Source organism: Nelumbo lutea, chromosome 1 (assembly GCF_056320005.1).
Source record: "Nelumbo lutea isolate HS-2025 chromosome 1, American lotus-T2T, whole genome shotgun sequence".
In the NCBI taxonomy this organism is placed as follows: Eukaryota; Viridiplantae; Streptophyta; class Magnoliopsida; order Proteales; family Nelumbonaceae; genus Nelumbo; species Nelumbo lutea.
Genome location: NC_142684.1, coordinates 15,613,677 through 15,636,849, shown reverse-complemented (window position 1 = coordinate 15,636,849; position 23,173 = coordinate 15,613,677). Strand labels below are relative to the sequence as shown.

General features: G+C 39.5%; 3 protein-coding genes, 1 non-coding gene and 1 pseudogene across 9 annotated transcripts in view; 1 reads left to right on the top strand and 4 right to left on the bottom strand.

Annotated features, from left to right (window-relative positions):
* The window catches only part of LOC148873674 (SH3 domain-containing protein), a 103,331-nt gene extending 101,515 nt beyond the window's left edge, over window positions 1-1,816 (bottom strand). For 2 of the 6 annotated variants that reach the window (XM_088978785.1, XM_088978768.1), the window contains exons 1-2: window positions 1,240-1,714; window positions 244-318 (exon numbers count right to left, since the gene is read on the bottom strand). Coding sequence is in view for 2 of the 6 variants with exons in the window: in XM_088978750.1 (XP_088834876.1) it covers window positions 1,240-1,299 (60 nt within the window). In the remaining 4 variants the exon portion in view is untranslated. Of the gene's footprint in view, window positions 1-243; window positions 319-1,239 lie in introns of all 6 variants that reach the window. The other 4 variants (XM_088978789.1, XM_088978776.1, XM_088978750.1 and 1 more) reach the window with 3 other exon arrangements.
* Window positions 1,817-5,355: 3,539 nt separating this feature from the next.
* Window positions 5,356-17,048, bottom strand: LOC148873672 (uncharacterized). Its single transcript, XM_088978724.1, has 3 exons — window positions 6,671-17,048; window positions 6,379-6,599; window positions 5,356-5,865 (listed from the first exon to the last, which is right to left on the bottom strand). Exon 1 carries the CDS (start codon window positions 16,127-16,129, stop codon window positions 14,972-14,974), a length of 1,158 nt encoding a protein of 385 aa, XP_088834850.1. The 5' UTR covers window positions 16,130-17,048; the 3' UTR covers window positions 5,356-5,865; window positions 6,379-6,599; window positions 6,671-14,971.
* LOC148873673 (U6 spliceosomal RNA) lies at window positions 7,112-7,215 on the top strand. The gene has a single exon (XR_016106350.1). It is a non-coding gene; the product is annotated as a U6 spliceosomal RNA (small nuclear RNA).
* A 3,619-nt stretch (window positions 17,049-20,667) lies between the features above and the next one.
* LOC148873670 (GDP-mannose 4,6 dehydratase 1) lies at window positions 20,668-22,557 on the bottom strand. The gene has a single exon (XM_088978738.1). It carries the CDS (start codon window positions 22,007-22,009, stop codon window positions 20,876-20,878), a length of 1,134 nt encoding a protein of 377 aa, XP_088834864.1. The 5' UTR covers window positions 22,010-22,557; the 3' UTR covers window positions 20,668-20,875.
* Window positions 22,302-22,390, bottom strand: LOC148873671 (U6atac minor spliceosomal RNA; annotated as a pseudogene).
* Window positions 22,558-23,173: the final 616 nt, after the last annotated feature.

The window sequence follows — 23,173 nt, the reverse complement described above, 5'->3', positions numbered from 1 at the left end:
TCACCAAAATCTTAGAAATGAGCTTAGAATTGTACCTACCATACAAAACTAATTGGCATATAAATCTTGAAGTTCATGACTCCTTACAATTGGGAGATAAAGTGATGAAGAACTTCTACTCAGTCCTACATAGTTTTACACTATTATGGAATTCATCCATCAATTTCATGTAGTCATTCTACATCATGTTCCAACACTTCTTATGGAATGGCATGGGTAAGCCATCAGGGCTGAGAGCTTTACCTCAATGTGTTCCAGTTAATACCTTGAGTCCTTCAGATTCAACATCAATCCACTCAAGCTAGTCACACTCTGCCACTGAGATATGATCAAAATAGAACCCATCTAACTTGAATGGTAGATAATTGGCTCAATAACATGTTTTATTTATCAATAATAAATTTAATAATGACCACAGTAAATGCTCAGAAAACAGATATTGACAATAATTCCCATCAGATCATGTGACAAGCATATGTGCCTTTCTAACGGTGTCCCTGAAGTAAATGAGTTTACTCCTAAATTCATATTCAAGTACGAAGTTTAACCATTAACCTATTGTATCATCCAAATTATACCAACTCAATCCATTTGTCTATATGGAACCAATACAGTCAATTGATCACCTACGTTATAGGTTTACATTTCAGATACCTAAATTAATCCAGGAGTTAAATCTTTCATCAACATGATTCTCTCATCCAAAGTCTAGTAACTCCATCACTTTCTTATGATGCAGGAACCAATAATAACAAATCTGAGATTTTTAACGAATACCATATTGCATTAGAAAACAATGCAACATTAGAAATTAACCAACATAAGGCATATACAGTGCAACCATGGGAAACTGGCTTTGTTCTCCCGGTATCAAGAAATTGCCATGTCAAATACAAATCGATTAACAAAAACAAGATTAAAAAGTATAGCTCATCTTCTACCAAAGCCGAATAAGTAATGGCCAACTGCATGCAATTCCACAAGAGTAAAAACACATTTTGGAAATAAGCCAACACATCAAACCCCAACTAACATTTCAAGAGCTTTACAACAACATCACAACCCAATAACATGAATAGCAATCAACCGAATTGATCTCCTCTACAAAGGATCATCCTAAAAACAAACCACAACAAAATCACCAACCAAAGCTCAAGCTTTTCTTCTCTTTGAAAAGCAAAGAACTACAGCCCAACCATCAAACCACGAATAAAAATCAAAACAAGTTAACAGCAATACCTGTTGCTGCTTTGCAACTTGCTCTCTGAGCTTGCTTGCTTGCTTCCGAATTGCCTCCATGAAGCACCTCCTCTTCGTTACAGCTCGTTAGCTCAGATTCCAACAGCACGATCGATCAAAATTAGGAAACAAATAAGCTTTCAGACCAAAACCATCACCAGAAATCCCTAATCACTAAATTCAACGAGTATTTTCTCTCAGACAGAATTTTCTTCTCCATCGACCTTCGAAATTCCAGATTAAACCCTAGAACTCTGGATTCGAATTAGATTTCAGTTGCAGAGTGAATATTTTCTTAATTAAATCATCAATTATTTAATTAAAATTTGTAGGAGTAGACGATATATCTACGAAAAGCTGAGAATTCCCGAGGAACTACCACTGTGAAACCGTTCGGGGATAGAGAACATGGAGGAAAATGATGGAGTACAACTTGCCTACACGTGCGCCAAAATGGCGCACCTTTTTGGTCCTCTATTATTCTCCTCAGTCCTCTCTTTTATTGGGTCGGAGCTACGCGGTGGCGACATGTGCAGAAAAGTGGGTGACAACTAAGGAGAGAGGACTACAGTCTACAGTCTCTGACTCTCTGCTCTCTACAAAAGCTGGTAGACGCTATTTTTGCCATGTAGGATTAAACCATCTATGGTTAGTCCACGTGGCAAATGAAGCTTTGCTTGCTGCCTGTACTGTGAAATGATGAATGGAAACCTCGAGGAGGATGGAAAAACTGCAACATACCATGTGTGTTCGTGTACGAACGATTGGTAAGGCATCAAAGGCCACGGGTTGGTTTCGGTTTTGGTTATCGGGTGGGGCCAAGTGGTCTATATTTATTATAGAAAAATATATAATAAAATACTATATATATATATATATATTATTTAAATAATGAATAATATATTATATATTTATACATAATACATATTTATTAATTTATAATGTATAACAAATATAAAATATATATCGGTTAATTCGACTAACTACCGGTTTTTTATTTTAATTAACCAAAATCGAAATCGAACTGATTAATTTGATTAACCAAAATTTCGAGTCAATTCAGTTTTTAGGTTTTTTTTTCACTCGTAACCAATCCAACCGATTGGACACGTGGATAGTGATGGAAACACGCTATGTTGGTCTTAAATTTTCAAAGTGAGGATGGGGCAGAATGATGAGTTTGTAGCGGATGGTCCCGACCCGAACCCCACGGATTGGACCTCGGACCTTACGATTGTAGGGCTGCCTAACTGAAGCTGGACAGACTACAAGGTGTAGATTGACACGGAAAAGTTGGGGTTAAAATGGTAAATGTAAATTATACAATTGTAAATGGCAAATGATAGACTGACACCCTATACTTTCGAGGTAATGATTCTTACCCTCGAAACTTTCGCCCAAAAAGGACAAAAATGATCAGACCAGCTTCTATCAACAGGGTTCAGAATCCAAAGCGCCTGCTCACACTCCAATACAACCTCCTCATAGCACTTGTTGGACGGTGGCTTCGATCTTACTGGGCTGTCTGGAGGCTCAGAGGGACCGAGATTTGTCGAACGCTCCCTTCGGCGGAGACTAGACCGTCGACAGGGTCGGTAGGAGTTAGAACACTCTTTTCGGCGGAGGAAAAGATGAACAGTATTTTATTTTAATTGATATTATTTTTAAATTTTATTAAAAATATTATTTTTATTGATATTAAAGCCTAAAAATTGCTTTTATTTATTTAAATAAAAATATTTACAATTTTAATAAATGCCCCTTCTCTCACGTGTTAAATGGGCACATGTGTTTTTGTAATATGATCACCCGTTGTGTCACTAATTTGGCCTTTTGGAGATCAAATATCGCTTGTAATAGGGCTATAATATCGCTTGGGTGTTTTGGGACGGATGAAAGAAGTTTGAAAAATGGAAGCTGAGGATAAATAGGCCTGTTCATAAATCATAACTCGGGTCGGGTTTGAGTCGGGACGGATGAAAGAAGTTTTTGGCTACGTTTGAATACAATGTAAAAGTAAAAGTATATAGATGGATCACCGATCCATTGGCATCAGAGCGCGTCACAATTAGGCCTCGATTCATAAGTGACTGGTTTTATAGGCCCGAGTTGGTGTCAGATTTTACCCCTTTGGCTACGTTTGAATACGATATAAAAGTAAAAGTATATAGATGGAACACCGATCCATTTGGCATCGGAGCGTTTCACAATTAGGCCTCCATTCATAAGTGATTTGTTTTATATGTTTTTTTAGAAACACAAATAAAGGAATACAGTTTAAAGTGATTTGGTTTAATATTATAATATGTTTATAATAACAACCATCTGAAAGAGTAGTAAGTTTTTTTTTTCAAATTTGAATGTGGCATATCAACAAGGTGATTCAAGAAACGAACATTTGATGTTTCAAGAAACCCTTTCTTTCTTGAATTTCAAAGCTATTCATTGCAAAAACATTTATTTTCGAGAAACAAGGCTGTCAAATGTCATTTTTTACTGATTTTGTTTAATTGTTGATGTGGTGCGCATGACACATCAACAGAAAAGGAACATTTGTGAAACGCTCCAATGCCAAACCCCTACTTAAAGTTGTGAACCGTTGTAAAGTGAAAAGTGTGATTATCGATGTAAATATTTAAATTGATTTTATCGAAGTTGTATTTACATCAATTATCGATGTAAAATTACACTCCATCCAAACGTCAACAAATACAAACCAAACCATTAATTACACCGGTTTGTATTTATACTGCAAGCAAGCGCAGCCTTATAAAAAAAAGACCAAGCTCGAGCTAGAGCCCAACCCGACCATTGGGCCTAGGCCTTATATATAATATATTATATTATATTATATATATTAAATTATATACAATACTATATAATATAATACATTTTTTGCTACTAATAATATTATATATTATAGATTATAATATATTATATATTAATTATATATAATATTATCGAGCAAGGCTTAGACTCAAGCTTGGACTGAGCTTATTTGGTAAAACTGGAGTCTAGCCCCATAAATAGTCAGGCCTAGTGTTTGGACTTACGAGCTTGGGCCTAAGGGCTTAAAAATTTGTCCAAGCTCAATATAGAACAAGTTGGACCGGCCACCCCGACCCATGAATAGGTCTAGGCAGGAGGTAGTGTTGTCAATGGATTAGTTACTGCCCAACTGCTCAAACCAATTATTTTATTATATATATAAGGTTTTCTTAACTTTCTTATAATTTCTATGACATTTTGTGTTTAAAATGACAACTTTGATAAATAATATCTACCATGTTGTAAATCTATGGATGATCTACCACATCGATAAAACTATTTTTCTGTTACATTTTATTTTTTAATTTTTGTAATAAAAATAAAATACTTGTTTGAATAAGAAATAAATAATTGTTTACACAATTATAGAAAATGTTTCATTAATTAATAATTAAGCTTATATTTTGTAGTTATAACCTTATTAGAGAATATGTTCCCATTATGTTTATTATGACATTTTTTTCATAAAAATCATTAAAGGACATGAAATGTGTATACATATCTCCTTTAGGCCCTATATTTAATATTTTTGATGTATATTTACAATTTATTAGAGTATCTATATGTTTTCATGCATTTTCATCTATATCTTAATTTTTCGTCTACATCCATGTATCCAAGACTTATCTCGATACATCCCTTACATTTGTCTTTCAAATACACTAAACATTTAGGATACTTTGATATTAGCGTGCCAAGTATTGGCCGCTTAACATCGTCTTTCAACTTCCACTAAGAATTGTTGTTCATTTGGCATTAGAATCATAAATAATACACCCCATCTGGCAACTTCTACAGTTTGAAGTCTTTTCTTTTAACTTTTCTCTCAGCATCTCATTAAAGTTCTCTTTTGTAACATAAATTAGTCATTTGTAGAATTGTAAATGAACAACGGGAACTTGCTACCGAAATTGGTATATTAGTTTCAGCATCTACCCATCTAGTTAGCTCCACGGTCACCATTTGGTGTTTTTGACACTGGCATATGCAAGTGATGCCAATGCTTTGCCGCAAAACAAACAAGTTCACAGGTCACATGTGTCCTTGTCAAGGAAAACCATGGCATGGAATGAACACCACTTAACTATGCATATCAAGTTGCAAATAAATTTACCCTGGAATCACCTGAATTACAGTTGCTGACTTCCTGATTCAGAATCTACAGTCACCGGAAAAAAAGATGGCTTACAACCTGAACAGGTTGGACTCATGAATCTGTCATGTGTGTGGACCATATGAAAGGTGACACCAGGCCATAGTAACAAAGGGACTGCCTTGGAGTTCACGGATCTCCAATCTAGTAATAGCAGGCGTTTACCTCACTTGGCAGATTAAGTTCAATGCAACACACACAATGACATTATATTTTGCTCTGAGCTGTCATCCTTCATCTTCACCGCTCTCAATTAAAACAGGTGCCATTTTGGTCTTCAACCTCTTCTTAGCTCTGTTTTCACTGCATTCCTCTTCATTTGATTTATCTTCATCAGGTTGCCCAGATTCAAGATACTGCTCAACTTGTTCAAGAATTCTCTTTCCATGCTTTTCTGTCTTCAATTTCCCTATTATCTTCTCCAACTGCAAGAGACAATACATGAGTTCCTCTTCAACCACAATCTTGACCATTTAAATCAACTAACCAATTGGTTATGCAAGATGAAACTACACTAAACCCCTTTAGTTCTATCACTAAGCTGTAATTGCAGAAAATAAAAAGGGACATTACCCAAGGTTGGTCCCAGCTATCAGGGGTCTTGGGAGGGATGGAACTCCCATTCTTACACCGTCAACCCAAGATTTTATCATGACATCAAACTAAGTAATGGATCCTTAACTGTAGAGAATCAGAAACATTATTTTACCTAGTATATATTGGTCAGTATATAAATTTGGGTTCTTTTCCATCCAAGTAGGCCTTCGAATAGAAGTGGAATGATTAAACATAATTGTGGATTGCATAATGACACTTCTCTTTGACTTCCTTGAGGGTGATGCAGAGGTGAGATGGGGGATGCTGGTGAAAAATGCCTAGATAAATTAATGCATTTCAGATATAACACAGAAGACAGACCAAGATGTTCGAGCAAATACCTGTTCGACGGAAGTTGGTCACTGTGCACTTAACAAACTAATCTGTTGAGTGGACAGGATAGCATGAGGGAATATACCCCCATGAATGGAAGAGAGTTCCTTCCGCAGGTTGTCAAGCTTAATTTCCAAAGCTGCGACTGATCCATTGCGTTTCACTGATTTTATATTACCAGTATTACTTTTCCGTCCACAACAAATCTCAAATTTAGCTGTCCTCTTGCCTACACATAATATGAGAAATTTTAAGATTCAAATATGCAATACTAAAGAATATATAAAGATGGGATTATACAATTCCATCAAATGCATGTTGGACCCTTGCAACTATCAAGTCGAGTAAACCTGCCAAATAAAGACAAGGTTTCAATATAGCAATTACACCCTTTTAGCACTGGACAGATTCAACAATTTAGCAATCTGATCAAAATAACTGAACCACGTATTTTGCATACTTTTTTTTTAATTTATGAGGGGGATTTTTATTTTATTTAATTACTAAAAACAAAATTTTCTTAAAATACCTTAAAAAAGAGGTTTCAGTCCCAGAAAGGTGCTATACAGGGCATACCGTATTGAAATTTTGAATCCTATGATATGCTTTTGGAGGTCTTTACATTTTCATGCATTTGATGTACATTGGTAGCTTTTGTAAACTCCAATTAAGGATAATATAAACACAACTTAAACCTAGTAACTGTGTATTCTCGTTTAGACCTCCTTCACCAACAAATTAACATTTATTTAAAGGCATCCAATAAAACTGGCATCATACAGAATAGATTAGCATGGCCCTACTCAAGGATGGTATGCACAAATTAAGAAATGGTCCAAATTAACATTATGAGTAGTAGGACAATAATATTAGGCAAATCAACTTATATGCTTTTGCCCAAGAAGAGGTGTGAGTTATAGGAGAATATACCAATCAGGTTCAATGGAAAATTCTATTAGACAATGAAAGGTCACCAGTACTGTATGGAGCAAATATTTGGCAGTCAATAAACAACATATCCAAAGAATGTGTTTAGTATAGATGTGGATGTCAAATTGGACCAGTAGAAAAACTAGAAAAAATGGAATTACAAATGCACAAATTAGTAGAGTTCACCTCAATAGGTGATAAAAGCAGTAGACAAAAATGGTTTGGGCATGTAGAAAGAAGTCAAACTACTGCACTAGTAAGAAGTGATTAGAAAAGCTGGGGCAAGCCAGGAAAAAGGTGGATCAGGAAATTGAAATGATGCCTTTTGGGGCAAGAACTGAGTTATTAGCATCATTACAAGGGCTGAAGTTGAGGGAAATCTCCCAAATTTAGAGGACTTCATGATGTAAGGGACTTTTGTGTTGTATTGAGGTAAATGAAGAATAATAGTATTGGTCCCCAGCAGTACAGGTACAGGCATACACTGAAGGAAGACATTTGTCAAGGGAGTTGATGGTGTGCAATCCGGCCGGTCCTAGCTGTCAACGGCCTTGCCTCTGAACGGAGCTACAGAGAACCTGAAATGGAGAAGATAAGGGAACTCCAGGGGGAACCCGGTGAGATTGCTCTGAAGCTCAAGTTAGTATTCTCTCAAAGGCAAGATAAAACCAGATGGCGCAAAGTTCACATACCTTGTTCTTGGGGGGTAGGGAGCCTTTTATAACCACTTCGCGCACTCACTCCGAGGCTTCTGTCAGGTCAGGTATGATTACTTCTGTGCTCTGCCAGTTCGGGTGGCATCCCCTCTGCTGGGATAGAACCGCCACTGCTCCTTGTCGGAACCGTCTCTGTAACTGGAGATGGCGGTGGCAGGTGGCCGTTTGAAGTGCGGCAGTCAAGCGTCAGATCCCAAGTCAGTCAGGTGCGCCGCCCCTGGATACGAACCTCCTCGGTGTCAGGCATGGTACGGTTGTTCAGTTCGGCGTCCTGGAGGCGAAGTGCTAGAGTGGTGAGCGAGGTGAAGTCTTGAGTTCGGATAGAGGTGTGTTCCGAACTGCCATGGGGCAGGCCAGTTCGGGTTATTGCCCTTTGTGTTTGGCTCGGGGCCTAAGGGAGAGTTTGGGCTACTTGTGGGGCATTCCAGCTCTTAGTAGGGAGTTCGGACTGCTAGTAGGGATTTCGGACCGCTGGCTCCTCCCTTTGGTGCTCGCGCCTTGGGCGCACTGTTGTGCTGAGCTGTTGCCTTTGCCACGTGTTGCGTAATTACGAGGTCGGGCCAAATCTTCCTTCATTAGGAGCCAAGAATAAAATTTGTTTAGACCAAATATCAACCAACAGTTTGACAGCTACATTGGCCAAACAAGGGGAAAATAGGGATCCATTATACTTGGGGGTTATTTATAGGGAACCTGGGATCCAAATGTAAACAAAACAGAATGGGAATTGGTGGCAGAGGCAGTTGGGGCTTTCCTAGTATGCTTGCTACACATACTGTATATCACTTTACCTATATTCCCTAATTACAAATTAATAAAATATGAAATTACTAATAAAAAGTATTTAACCATTAACATGACCCTCAATTGAGAGGAATATCAAAGCAGGATTTGTCTAGCCAACCCCATATGGCGTCACAGACTCCTAACAAAAAAGGGCCTAATAGCCAACAGAAACCCCTAAATAAATATAAAAACGAAAGAAACAGACATAAAGACCCTACTAAAGAGCCAAACCATGAGCACAAAACTTTCACAGGTACCCTATTCACCAAAGAGAAAAACAAAAACCACACTGAACTGAAACAAACCAAACTCCTTCAACTGAGAATCCCCACTACAATGAGCCCAGATCTCCTGAAAGCAAAAATCATCTACACACCCTGAGAGCACAACATCCAGCCACATATTGGGAATATCTCCCGTACTTATAATGTTAAAGTAGGCGATCAAGACTACAATCAGCCTTGAATCCTAATGGATTTCAGATTACGAAAGGTAGAAGAAAAGTAAGGAAAGGAAGAAAAAAGAGGAGAAGAATAGGAGAACACAAAGGTTTGAAAGGAGGGACAAATTCTAAATTGATCTGCCGCCGCCACTCTCTTAGTATTTATAGGTTATGTTCAGTACATAGAGGAAATGACAGATCTGCCCTTAATACTTACATGACAAATAAAGCAAATAACAAACTGAAATAACATGCTGACCACCAACTAACACTAACATGACTGAAATAAATAATTGCACATATTGTCCTACGAACACAGTGGGGACCACAGCTGTGGGGCCCGCATCAGTGTTCTCTACACTCCCCCTCAAGTTGGGAATAGATATTTATCATTCCCAACTTGGATAGGTCTGCCTCTAACCTCTTCCTTGGTACAGCCTTGGTTAGGATATCTGCGAGCTGCATGTTGGATGTGATATATGGGAGACACACTTCCTGTGATGAGCCCCTCTCTCGGATAAAATGTCGATCAACTTCGATATGCTTAGTTTTGTCATGCTGCATCGGATTGTGAGCTATATTAATAGCCGCCTGATTATCACAATACAACATCAAGGGCTTCTCATAATCAATACCCAACTCTTCAAGTAGTGATCTCAGCCATAGGATTTCAGCCACTCCGTTAGCCATTGCCCTGTATTCAGCTTCGACACTAGAGCGGGAAACAACATTTTGTTTCTTACTCCTCCAAGAGACAAGGTTACCTCCCATAAGGGCACAATATCCAGAAGTAGACCTCCTGTCATCAGCACTCCCAGCCCAATCAACATCTGTATAGACCTCCACATTCATGTGACTATCGTTCTTGAATAGTATACCCCTACCCGAGTATCTCTTCAAGTATGCTAATATTCTCTCTGCCGCAAAAAGATGAGTAGTTTTAGGGGAATGCATGTGCTGGCTGACAACACTAACTACATAACTGATATCTAGCCAAGTGAGGCAGAGATATAGGAGCTTTCCAACCAACCGTTGGAACATAACTTTGTCTTCAAGAGGCTCCCCGCCCTCTGCACTGATCTTGTGATTTTGTTCAATGGGTGTATCAGCAGGCTTGACACCTAACTTTCAAGTTTCTGCCAACAGATCTAGAACATATTTTCTCTGAGAGATAAAGATCCCTTGTTTAGATCTAGCAACCTCAATACCCAAAAAGTACCGTAGTGCACCAAGATCTTTCACCTCAAACTTTTGATGAAGGAGCTGTTTGAGGGACTCAATCTCACTACTATTATTTCCTGTCACTACAATATCATCCACATATACAGCAAGTAGGGCCAAAGAGAAGTCCACCCTTTTAATGAACAGTGTATGATCTAACTGGGCCTGTACATAATTGAATTTTCCAAGGGCTAGTCTGAATCCATCAAACCAAGCTCTAGGTGACTGCTTTAATCCATACAATGCCTTATTCAGTCAGCAAACCTTCTTACCTGTCTCTATATCATAGAATCCAAGAGGCAATTGCATGTAGACCTCTTCCTGTAAGTCCCCATTCAGAAAAACATTTTTGACATCCATCTGGAATAAGGGCTAAGAATAACTTGGTGCAAAGGATAATAGAACTTGGATGGTGGTCATCTTGGCTACCGGGGCAAAGGTCTCCAAGTAGTCTATACCATAAGTCAGGGTGAACCCCTTTGCAACCAGTTGGGCTTTGTACCTTTCAATGGAACCATCAACATTATGCTTCACAGTAAATACCCATCTACATCCAACTGACTTCTTTCCTTTGGGTAGGTCAACTAGCTCCCAAGTGTTATTTTTCAATAGGGCATCCATTTCAACTTGCATTGCATCTTTCCACTCTGGAACTGATAAGACTTCTTGCACTGTTCTGGGAATAGGGACATTGGCAATGGAAGTGATATAGGACCTATAAGAGGGAGATAATCGGTCATAGGATAAAAACTGGAAAATGCAGTGAGCTGTAGATGTGGTGCAATGTCGTTTCCCTTTACGAACGGCAATAGGGAGGTCAAGGTCATCCGCAGGGGGGAAAGTGGCAATAAAGGAAGGTGTCTAAGTGGGCCCTAGGACTGCAATACCTGGATTTGGAGCCGTAGAAGGAACTGGAGCTGGCCTGGACTGCCGATGACCAAGATCAACCTGCCTGCATCGCCTGTGATAGACTTTCGACTCCTAATCCCTCTGACCACCCTCACCATTACAGCCTTCATCACCCAATGGAATAGGTAAAGAAACAGTCTCAAATGTGTTAACCCCACTCTCACTACGCTCCCCCTGAGGAAAGAGACCCAAATCCCCACTCTCACTGCTCTCCCCCTAAGGAGAAACCCTAGGATAATAGAGTGTCTCCTCAAAGAAGGTGACATCCATGGAGACAAACTTCCTCCCCGAAACAGGATCATAGTAGCAATAACCCTTTTGAGTTTGTGCATAACTGAGGAAAATGCATTTGGAGGCCTTAGGGTCAAACTTGGAATGATGGGGCCCGAGAAGTTGAACGAAACAGGTACAACCAAAGGTTTTAAGAGGAACAGTAAACAATTCCTCGTCTGGGTATAGAAGTTAAAAGGGGGTTTCATATCAAGGACTCAGGAAGGAACCCGATTAATCAGATATACTGTCGTGAGGATAGCATCACCCCAGAAGCGAATAGGTACATTGGAGGTAAACATAATGCTTCTAGCCACCTCCAAGATGTGCCTATTATTCCTTTCGGCAACCCCATTCTGCTATGGTGTATGAGGACAAGTGCTATGGTGAATAACCCCATGATTAAGGAGGTAAGAAGTTAATGGCTTAGCAAAGTATTCCTTTGCATTATCGGATCTGAGAACTTTGATTTTGGCCCCAAACTGAGTTAGAATCATCTGATGAAAGTTTTGGGTTAGAGCGGGAACCTCATCTCGAGAACACATTAGATAGACCCAAGAAAAACGGGTATAGTCATCAACAAACAACATAAAATATCTGTACCCGCCCATAGAAGGGATGTGATATGGCCCCCAAACATCAGTATGCACAATATCAAAAGAATTATTACTTCTTTTATTACTCAAAGAATAAGATGTTCTACAATGTTAGGCAAACTCACAACTCTCACATTTCAACTTCAACATCTCAACAGACTCAAATAAAGTAGGAAACAGACTCTTCAAAGACCGGAAAGATAAATGACCTAATCGATTATGCCAAAGTATAACCGGACTCACAAACTGAGAAACAAAGGACTTCTTATCCACTGGCTCTTCCCAACGAGAACTCTCTCCGAGTAGATAGATCCCTTTCGTCTCACGGCCAGTCCCAATCACCTTCCTTGTCTCCAAGTCCTAAAAAACACATCGGTCAGGGAAAAAGGTTACTGAACAGTTCATATGTTTGGTAATACTATTGACTGAAAGCAGGCTAGTATCAAGCTTAGGAATATGCAAGACAAAAGATAGAGAGATGGTATCAGATAACTTGATGTCACCCTTGCCAGAAATGGGAACAAGAGAGCCATCAGCAATAGATACTTTATCTCTACCAAAGGATAAGTGATATGTAGTGAACAAGGATGGCATGCTAGTCATATGGTCGGATGCACCTGAATCTATTACCCAACAATGTTCAGTATTACCTGGAGCTGAAACATGGTAAGCTGAGGCTCGAGCACCTGAATGTGCAAATGCAGATGTGGCAGGGGCTGATGGTGACTGAGATGGCTGAGCTGAATTCCCAACTTCCTTTTCCAACTGTATTAGGGTAGCCCGAACGGCGGCTAAGGTCTCTAGGGGTGTGCCTTTTGTGCCTGACGAGGATGCTGAATCAGTATTCACAACCATATGAGCATTACCCTTCTTATTTCTCAATTTTGCTGGGACCAAATGAGAGTGTTGCTTCCAACAAGTATCTTTTGTATGCTTGGGTTTCTTGCAATGTTCACATACCAGATCCCGTTTGTCTTCCTTTTTCTTGTCCCTTTCTATATCACCCCTGACTTAGGTTTAACAGCTACTAGGGCTGGGGAAAAGGGTTGAGGTTGCATCATAACTTTCCTCCTGGTCTCTTCACTATGCACCAGGGAGTATGCTTGAGAGAGGGTCACACTATCTCTGGTTAGTATTTGTTGCCTCACAATGTCATAATCTGAATTCAGGCCAGCTAAAAATTCAAATACCCTATTCGTCTCGACTTGCCTTCTATAAGTTTGTGCATCTTTGGGACTTTTCCACTCAAGAGTCTCTAGATAATCAATTTCATGCCACAAGGATTTCAATGTAAAGAAGTAGACAGAAACCGGTTTTTCTCCTTGTTTAAGACTATTCACTTCACACTTCAATTCATAGGCTCTGGCAACGTTAAGGGGTTGGGAATAGGTTTCTTTCATAACATCCCATATCTCCTTGGCTGTCTTTGCCCACAAGTAATTTCGGCTGATATGTGGCTGCATAGAGTTACACAGCCATGTCATAGCCAAGTAGTTCTTTTGAACCCACTTGGTATACATTGGATCCTCCTTGGAAGGTTCTTTCACATCTCCCAAGAGATAACCTAGTTTTCCCCTTCCCCCAATAGTCATCATGGCTGATTGGGCCCATTCCAAGTAGTTTGACCCATCAAATCTCATAGTTGTAACCTGAAACCCAGTTTCAGATACACTACCATAACTGTTGTTCCCAAAACTACCTTCTCCCTGATTTTTAAACTCCATTCTTGGTCAAGAATTAGTAGTTACGAACTATTAGGGTTACTACAACAGAAAATGCAGGTCTGATCTGAAACCAACCTGTAATCACGGTATATGCATGAAACCAGTGTAAATCTAATCTGAAACCAATCGGAAATCACAATACCAAGCAGTCTGTACAAGTTTTCACCCCCTAAAAGAGATCAAAACCAAGAGACAAGTTTGAAACCAGCTTAGAGAGCAATCTAAGATGCTGGAACAGAATTAGGGTTTTAATCGTCGGTCTAAAATAAGTGCTCAACCTCACTTTCCAAGGGGTTCACAGTTAGGTCTTGTCGTAGGGTCAATGTGAAACCCTAAAAACTGATCACCTCTGAGAGAAAACCCTTAAAACGAACACTTTCCAAGAAGATAAAAGAGTTCGGCCCAACAGTTAGGTCTTGCCGTAGGGTTAATGTCAAACCCTAGAATAGATCACCTCTGAGAGAAAACCCTAAAAGCAGTTCGGCCGCTCCTTCTAGATAGGTCCAACCTATCTTGACTGATAGCAATCTCTAGAAAATAAATAAGACCTACCCAGAGAATTCTGTTCGCTACCTTCCAACATTGCCTGAACCCTAGACTTCTCTGATTCTTCCTGATTACCAACACTCTACAAGCCGTGCCAAGTCTTCGAACAGCTGCTAAACTCTTCTGATAACCTCCAAGAATCAGCCAACGAACACTTCTTTATAAACTTCCAGCCCTAGATAGTTCTCATGTGATCGGCTGGACTAGACTCACATGAGAAACCCTAGATAGGCTCTGATACCAAGTAGGCGATCAAGACTACAATCAGCCTTGAATCCTAATGGATTTCAGATTAGGAAAGGTAGAAGAAAAGTAAGGAAAATAAGAAAAGAGAGGAGAACAGGAGAACACAAAGGTTTGAAAGGAGGAATAGATTCTAAATTGATCTGCCGCCGCCACTCTCTTAGTATTTATAGGTTATGTTCAGTACATAGAGGAAAGGACAGATCTGCCCTTAATACTTACATGACAAATAAAGCAAATAACAAACTAAAATAAGTAACAACTGAAATAACATACTGACCACCAACTAACACTAACATGACTGAAATAAATAATTGCACATACTGTCCTATGAACACAGTGGGGACCACAGCTGTGGGGCTCACATCAGTGTTCTCTACAGTTAAGTTCATGAAGAGATATTCCCTATTTACGGCTGCAACACTTGCAGTCGTTCCCAAGAAAAGTATCACTTCGCCATCACTCAATCTTCTGCTAACTTTGAACCTCTGCAGTGAATTACACACATGAGTTGAAGCCCCGGAGTCAACACACCAGGACACAGAAGTAACTAACATATTAGTTTCTATAACACAAGTTTCGATGTTACCTTTCTTAAATTCCAGGTAGGCAGGACAGTTCCTCTTCCAATGGTCGGTCTGTTTGTAGAAGTGACAGACATCCGATGCCTTCTTCTTCTTCTGCTTCTTGGGTTTGGTAGCTTTCTTCTGAGGCTTCTTTGTCTTTCTCTTTTTCTTGGCCGATCTGTTAGCTTCAGCAAGCATAACCACAGGCTCATCCTTTTTTAAAAGATCCTCGGCCCTCTGCAACATATTGTTGAGTTCTTGGACGCTGACATTCAGCTTATTCATATTGTAGTTCATAATGAACGCATTGAAGGAAGAGGGCAAAAAATTCAGGATGGCATCCACTTGCGTGCCAAGATCTAGCCCGGATCCAAGAGCTTCAAGTTCATTAATGTATCCCATCATCCGAAGACAATGGTCATGAACTTTTTGCCCCTTGGACATCTGCGCGGTCATGAACAATTTCAGGACCTTTTGTCGAGTAAAACGGTTCTGCTCTTCATACATTGTTCTTAGACTGTCCAATATGTCATTGGCTAGTTCAATCTGATCGAACTGTCTCTGTATTGAGTTGTCTAATGAGGCAATGACAAAGCAACAGGCTAGGGAGTTCTTATCCTCCCAATCTTGATAGTCCCTCCTACGGGCCTTAGAAGCCCTATTACCTGGACGTTCCAGGGCAAGATTTTTCACCACCTTATCTAACTTTTCAGAAGTTATGACCAGCATAAGATTTTTGTACCAGTCAGCATAGTTTGAGCCCTTAAGCTTGTTATCATCTAGAAGCTTTGCAAATTGACCGTTTGTCATTTTCTGATAAAACAGCAAAAACGTTAATCCACAACCTTAGTTTGATTCATGTTACCTACATAGATATGGCTTTTAATCTATGTTACATTCCCATTTATTAATCTCTGAGATTTTCCCTCCCTTCTCAGTGACGGAGACGACGGAATGTCTCTGGAAATGTAGGAAATCACATAGGGTGCATGAAGCCAACTGCTTCAGCTGCATAACCCCACCACCTTTCTGTGACGGATCATATCTACTCATCAGATGAGTTTTCCTTTGGCCTCTGTCATATAAGGTTCAGAGCCATTTTCAGGTAAACCTTTCTGTCCAGTGAGTGCACACCCATCATGTTCAGATTACGCCAAGGTACCGTGAGAGAGTTCCCATTTTCTGGTGAAGCCCCTCCCACATCGATCTACGACGCCCCTATTATCTAATGAAACACTCTAACAGATCCAACAACAAATGGATAGCCCAATTTTATGGTGCGTTTTCTCATTACTGATGAACCCATCTTAGAGCCCATCAAATGGATCTCCCTATCACACGCACTCATATTTGCTTGGAGGGAACAAAATTACGCCTTAATTCTAATTTAGGTCAAACCAAAGTGGCTCCCACTGGCTTTCATAAAGCCAGATTTCTGGTGGGCCCCAATCGGCTAGGGGCTCCGTACGCATCCCTTTTCAGGGTTGTGAGGCCCACCAAGTAGAGAGGGGTCATCCAATGACCTTAAGGGACACCATGGCAATGATGTGCATTCAGCCATGGTGTGCACAAGAGCCACTAACAAATTATCATGGGCCAAGTGCTTATGGCCCATCGAATGAATGTAAAGGAAGAATTGATCCAATCAATTAACTGCTGTAAAGCCCATCGAATGGCCCATTTAAAACTTAAAGCATTAACAATTATGTTTACTAGGTGTATGGGCTGAATTACAACTGCATGTGCCTTGGGTCTTACCCTGATGGCCGAAACAAGCCATCCCAACACTTGGTGGCACATCAGTATCAGCCTTGGCAGGATAAATCTCCCCAGACTTATCCAATGCCTGTGAACATTTAAAACCAACACAAGTTTCTATAAGTGTCCAGTTTTAGGGTCTTACACAGAATTACACCAAACAACATGAATCAAACATGCACTTTAATTTATTTCCACTAAATAACAAAGGTACATCAAATCCGATTGAAGCTAAGGGCATACAAGACTGTCTAACACTGCTTCCTCCCCAACTGAATGCAATTTTTGAAGCCCCATCAGCTCATTCCATTCTCCTTTCCTACCTCCCACCAAAGTATCCCCATCCTATGTTGTTGGTCCCTTTCCTCTAATCAATTAAATAACTTGCTAGACCAATACATCTCTCCTCATGAACAAGGATCCAATAATATTGTTAGTCTTATCTAGTCAATCTTCTTAGGATCTGCCTCCTTGTATTATGTACTCTTAATTTTATCCAAATCCATCAATTGGTCTAAAGAAGCCTGCATACTTTCTACCTGTTACACCACTTAGAACCCAAGTGGAAGTTCCATAATACCTCTTCATGGAGGTCTAGGAAAAGCATTTTTCACATCTAGCTAATACAAAGGTGATGAATAGAATGCTAAAAACCCATAGTTGGCCCTATACATCTCTGTGTAACCTTTTGCTACTACCTTTATACCTCTTGATTGAGCCATCTACTCTGTACTTCACTATAAACACCCACTTGAAATCAATAGGTTTTTTACCATTTAGTAAGTCAACTACATCCAAAGTATAATTCTTCATCAGTGCATCCATCTCAATTTGCATTCCATCCCTCCATTCTAACCTATATAGAGCTTTTGGCACATTTTTGGAACATACTCAAAAGACATAGAGGCAAGAAAGGATTTGTACAAGGGTGATGCTAAATCATAGGACAAAAAACGAGAAAGACAATGAGTAGTGGATGTGCTACATTAGGCAATGGAAAGGTCCAAATCAATGAAATGGGTAGGTGAGGAAGCATTAGAGCCTGGACCTTTTTTCCTTGAGTTGATTTGTCGTGGAGGACACTCTACTTTAGAATGGAGAAGAACTCACTTGTGTCTCTAGTACACCTGAAGCTCATGATGTGGACTTGCCTAAAGAGAACTTGCGGGATAGGAGAAACAAGAGCAATAACAATGGTGAGGAACAAGAATAGGTAATGGAACAGGCTCAAAAGAATCAAAGTTGGCATCGACCTCCCTCTCACCAGAATTGCCAATAAGTATACTCACCAAAGATAACATCCATGGAATCATGGATACATATTTTTTTCTGCCATAGAAAAGAGTTAGAAGCAGAAAACAGACAAGAAAAAAGTATCGGGAGAAGAGAAATAGTGACATCTTCCACTCTATTATTATTTATGGGGAAAACATGAAATTGCAGAAAAACCCTCCACCTAAGTACATAAAAATAAATAACCATTCAAGACATACTTCCAAATAAAAATAGACTTAAAAGTTAAAACAACAATAACCTTTCTGGGTAATTGCACAAACCCAAAACACACACCCAATTGCCTTGTTGAACTTTGATTTGAGGGCCCAAAACATGAACATAACATCTGCAACCAAAGATTCAGTGTGATAAAAAACTCAATCCAAGGATGGTCAAGAATATGTTAAGGCATATGATTAATCAGAAAGGTGGTAGTGAGTATAGCATCTCCCTAAAAACCAAAAAGAACCTGACAAACCTATTTTTGTTAATGAGCCTGTTAAACCTTTTTTATTCTTGTTTAATTAGTTGGCCACCCAATTAAGGGCCTACTTGTAATTTCAGAAAATTAGTAATTATTTCTTAATGAAAAGATTAGGGAAGGAGGAGATGTACAAACAACTCTTCTCCTAAACCCTCTCACAGCTGAAGTCTTCTTCTTGTCTCTTCTTCTTCTTCTTCTTCTTCTTCCTCTTCTTCTTCTTCTTCTTCTTCTTGCTGCTGATATCTACTTTGTATTTCGCACCTTTTTAATCAAATCCTCTCATTCTTTTGGGACTGTTTTTCTTCTTGATATCAGAGCAGGCCCCTTTTTCTTTTTTTCCCATACACAATGTGTATGGAGAGCTGAATCGAATGAGTGATCGAAAAAGAGTTTGGTTGTGAGAGGGTTTAGGAGAAAGAGTTTTTTGTACAGCTCCTCCTTCCCTAATCTTTTCATTAAGAAATAATTACTAATTTTCTGAAATTACAAGTAGGCCCTTAATTGGGTGGCCAACTAATTAAACAAGAATAAAAAAGGTTTAACAGGCCCATTAACAAAAATAGAACAGAAACATAAAGAAATAAAAACAGCTGTGGTCTATGAGCTATGGGCCATTCGACCCATCCTCTCTACAGAGGATAAATTGGAAATATGTATATTTGCAGGAACCAAAATATTGCACTATTAAGTGACAGGCCTTAGAGAAAATTGAAGTGGCTTTATAATTAATCCCTTACAGAAAGTAATGACTGCAAGTGAGAACAAGTGATATGGTATAAGTTTAAGATTTTGAAAGGTCAAAAAATGAAAGAAAGAAAGAAAGAAATGGTTGAAAAAAGTAACAACACTTAAAAGACTTATGATTCTCCAGTAAGATATGGCTATACATGGGTGGGCTTGCAATGCAGAATTTGTCTAGCCAACCTTGCAGTATGGATACTAAATTCTTAATGATGCGTAATAGAGACCAGCATGAAAGCTAAATTCTTACACAGTTACATTTAGTTATCAGAATTCAGAAATGCTACCCCATATTGACTCCGGTTGGTAGGATAATGAAGCCCCAAGTGTTCAGGATGTTTGAATGTATGTATTCTTCAAGAATTACTTCCTGTGAATCCTGTCATGGAATAGGAAGGGGAAAAAAGAACATTTGCAGAATGAAAGTACTCTTTTGTTAAGCAAATAAATAAATAAATAAAAGCTGAAATACAGAACTAATTTTCTTGTTGAAGAGTTAATCCAGTTCCTAATTTTGCTTCCTTTTGGGGACATTAAAACCTTCAAATAATTATGGAGAAAGGCAAAAAAAGAGGAGCATGTATTTTTGGGATATTATTTCATAAATTAATCTGATATTCTCTCTGCAATTTTCCAGAAGTATAGATTGATTATAGATGGATATTAGGGGTAAACTACCATGACAACCCTTGAATGGACAACAACGTTCTTCCAGCCCTTCCTCACTCCCCCTTGTGTTTCCTTTTCAGAGGTAAATTCAATTATGCCCCATCCCAACTATATGCTCACAGCTAGACAAGCCCTTCTGTCACCCCAGCCTGCCAAGAACATAGAGAACCATATCTCCTATTAAATATGTCTTCTCTCTACTTCCATTGATGTCTTCTTTTGCTTTCCCATTGCCCTCTAGACCTTAAATTTTGTGTCTAACCACTTCTCACTGTCAAAGTAAATGGTCTTATAAGAAATGCGTTAGTTGTAGTGGAACTATGAACTGAGCATACTCAATTATCAGAAACTAGATGCATTTTTCCAGATCAACTAATTTGACAAGAACCAAGACCAATAACAAATAAATGCTAGAGACGCATAGTGGAAATTGTATCGAATTACTGGAATTTAATATATTGGATCCATGAAGATCAATCAACCATGAAGTAAAAGAAGACGAAAATAGATTAAATTAAATACCAAGAAAGACAAAAACTTGTGGATCTTAAATTGCATTAACCCCTAATGAACAGAGAATAAAAAACCCAAAACCTTAATATAACTAAGGCGAACCCATGATTCCATTATCAAGGCTGTTGCTGTGCATCCATATACCCAGCATCAACAAGCACCTTCTCCCTCCTCGCCAATTCGATGTCCTCATCCACCATCATCTTCACCAACTGCTCGAATCCAACCTTGGGCTTCCACCCCAGTACACGCCTCGCCTTGGTCGAGTCCCCTTTCAAGTTGTCCACCTCCGCAGGCCTAAAATACCGCTTATCGATCACCACGTGATCTCTCCACTTCAATCCAACATACCCAAACGCCACCTCCAGGAACTCCTCCACCGTATGAGACTCCTCCGTCGCCACCACGTAGTCGTCCGGCTTCTCTTGCTGAAGCATCAACCACATTGCCTCCACGTAATCTCCCGCAAACCCCCAGTCCCTCGAGGCTTGCAAATTGCCCAAGAATAGTTTATTCTGCAGCCCAACTTTGATCCGACCCACTGCTCGAGTTATCTTCCGAGTCACGAAATTCTCACCACGGCGGGGCGATTCGTGATTGAACAGAATCCCGTTACAGGCGAAGATGCCATAGGCTTCCCTGTAATTGACAGTGTACCAATGCGCAGCGCACTTGGACGCGGCGTAAGGCGATCGGGGATGAAATGGGGAGGATTCCGATTGAGGAGGTGGCGTAGATCCGAACATTTCGGAGGATCCAGCCTGGTAGTAGCAGATGTGGTTGCGGCCAGTGGCAGAGATGTGGGATCGAACGGCTTCCAGGAGGCGGAGGGCACCAGTGGCGACGACGTCAGCAGTGTAGTCGGGGATCTCGAAGGAGACGGCAACATGAGACTGGGCAGCAAGGTTGTAGACCTCGTCGGGAAGGATGGTGTCGAGCCAACGGCGAAGAGAGGAGGCGTCAGTCAAGTCAGCGTAATGCAGCTTCATTCGGGCCTTGTGGGCATTGTGGGGATCGATGTAAATGTGATTGATACGCTGGGTGTTGAAGTTGGACGAGCGACGGATCAGGCCGTGGACATCGTAGCCCTTGTTGAGGAGGAACTCGGTAAGGTAGGAACCGTCCTGGCCGGTGATACCAGTGATCAAGGCTACCTTGCGGCCTTGTGGAGGAGTTGTCGGCGTCGTGTCACAGCAGTTGGTTGCAGCAGCCGCAGATCCAGATTTTGAGGAGTCGTCGAGTGATGCCATTTTTATTTTTCTGTGTTGATGCTTCTGATATCGCTCTCGCTCTGCTTATTTGTATATGGGCTAGAGTGGAGGGAAGGAGGAAAGAGGAGGAGAAGGAAAGGAGAACCGAGAGACAGATGGCAATAGGACTGTTGTAATGGTCGGTGGTATTTAAGACCGGAACCGGATGACTGGATTTGGTACTTATGTTTTACCATCTGCAGTTGAACTTCAGTTGGAACTTTTTACGAACATGGGTTGGGGGGATCCAGCTCCACCGCTTGAAATGACGATGTGGACTCTGCTTCTTCTCAAAACCAGCTGGAGCCTGGAAGTAACAGACTAACAGGTAAGCCCGACGGCTGTTGCCGTCCCTGTTGGGGGAGATGCCAACCGTCTCTCGGGACGGCCTTAAAGCTGGCGTGGAGTTTTCCGTCCCATTTGGGAGGGCTTTCGCGGCTTCTGGCTTCTCCAAAGCATCTCAGTGAAAGCAGCAGAACCAACGCTTCAGCCCCCGCAAGCGGGTCCGACCCGTGTGATATATGCGTAAGCGAGTTACCGTATGGCTAAAGATTAAAGTATCTAAACGTCGGAAAGGTATATATATAATATTTTAATGGTTTTATGAAAAAATATATAGTAATTAATTATAATTTCATTAAAAATTTTATGTTTAAATATAATTTATATATTATAATTCTTAAGTTTTAATGTTTTATGGGATGAGAAAAATCCAAATCCCATATCCAACCATAAAATATGTATTGGCACAACTTCTATGTGAAAATATAATCAATAATTATTTATTATTTAAATAATTATTATTTATTTCTAAAAATTATCAAAAATAAATAAGCATTATATAATATATTCAAAAAATAGTTATTAAAGAATAAATTTTAATTGATTTGTGGATATGATAGATCAGTTATAGAATTATAATATATTCAATCATTGTGATCAAATGATAAAATATAATTAATTAATTTTTTTTAATTCTAAAAATAAAAAAAGTGATAATTATTAAAGAAGAAATTTCAATTGGTCTGTGGATATGATAGATCATCCATAGAATTATAATATACTCAATTGTTGTGATCAAGTGATAAAATATAATTAATTATTATTTATTTGTTAATTCTAAAAATATAAAAAATCAAAAAATATTAAAGAAGAAATTCCAAT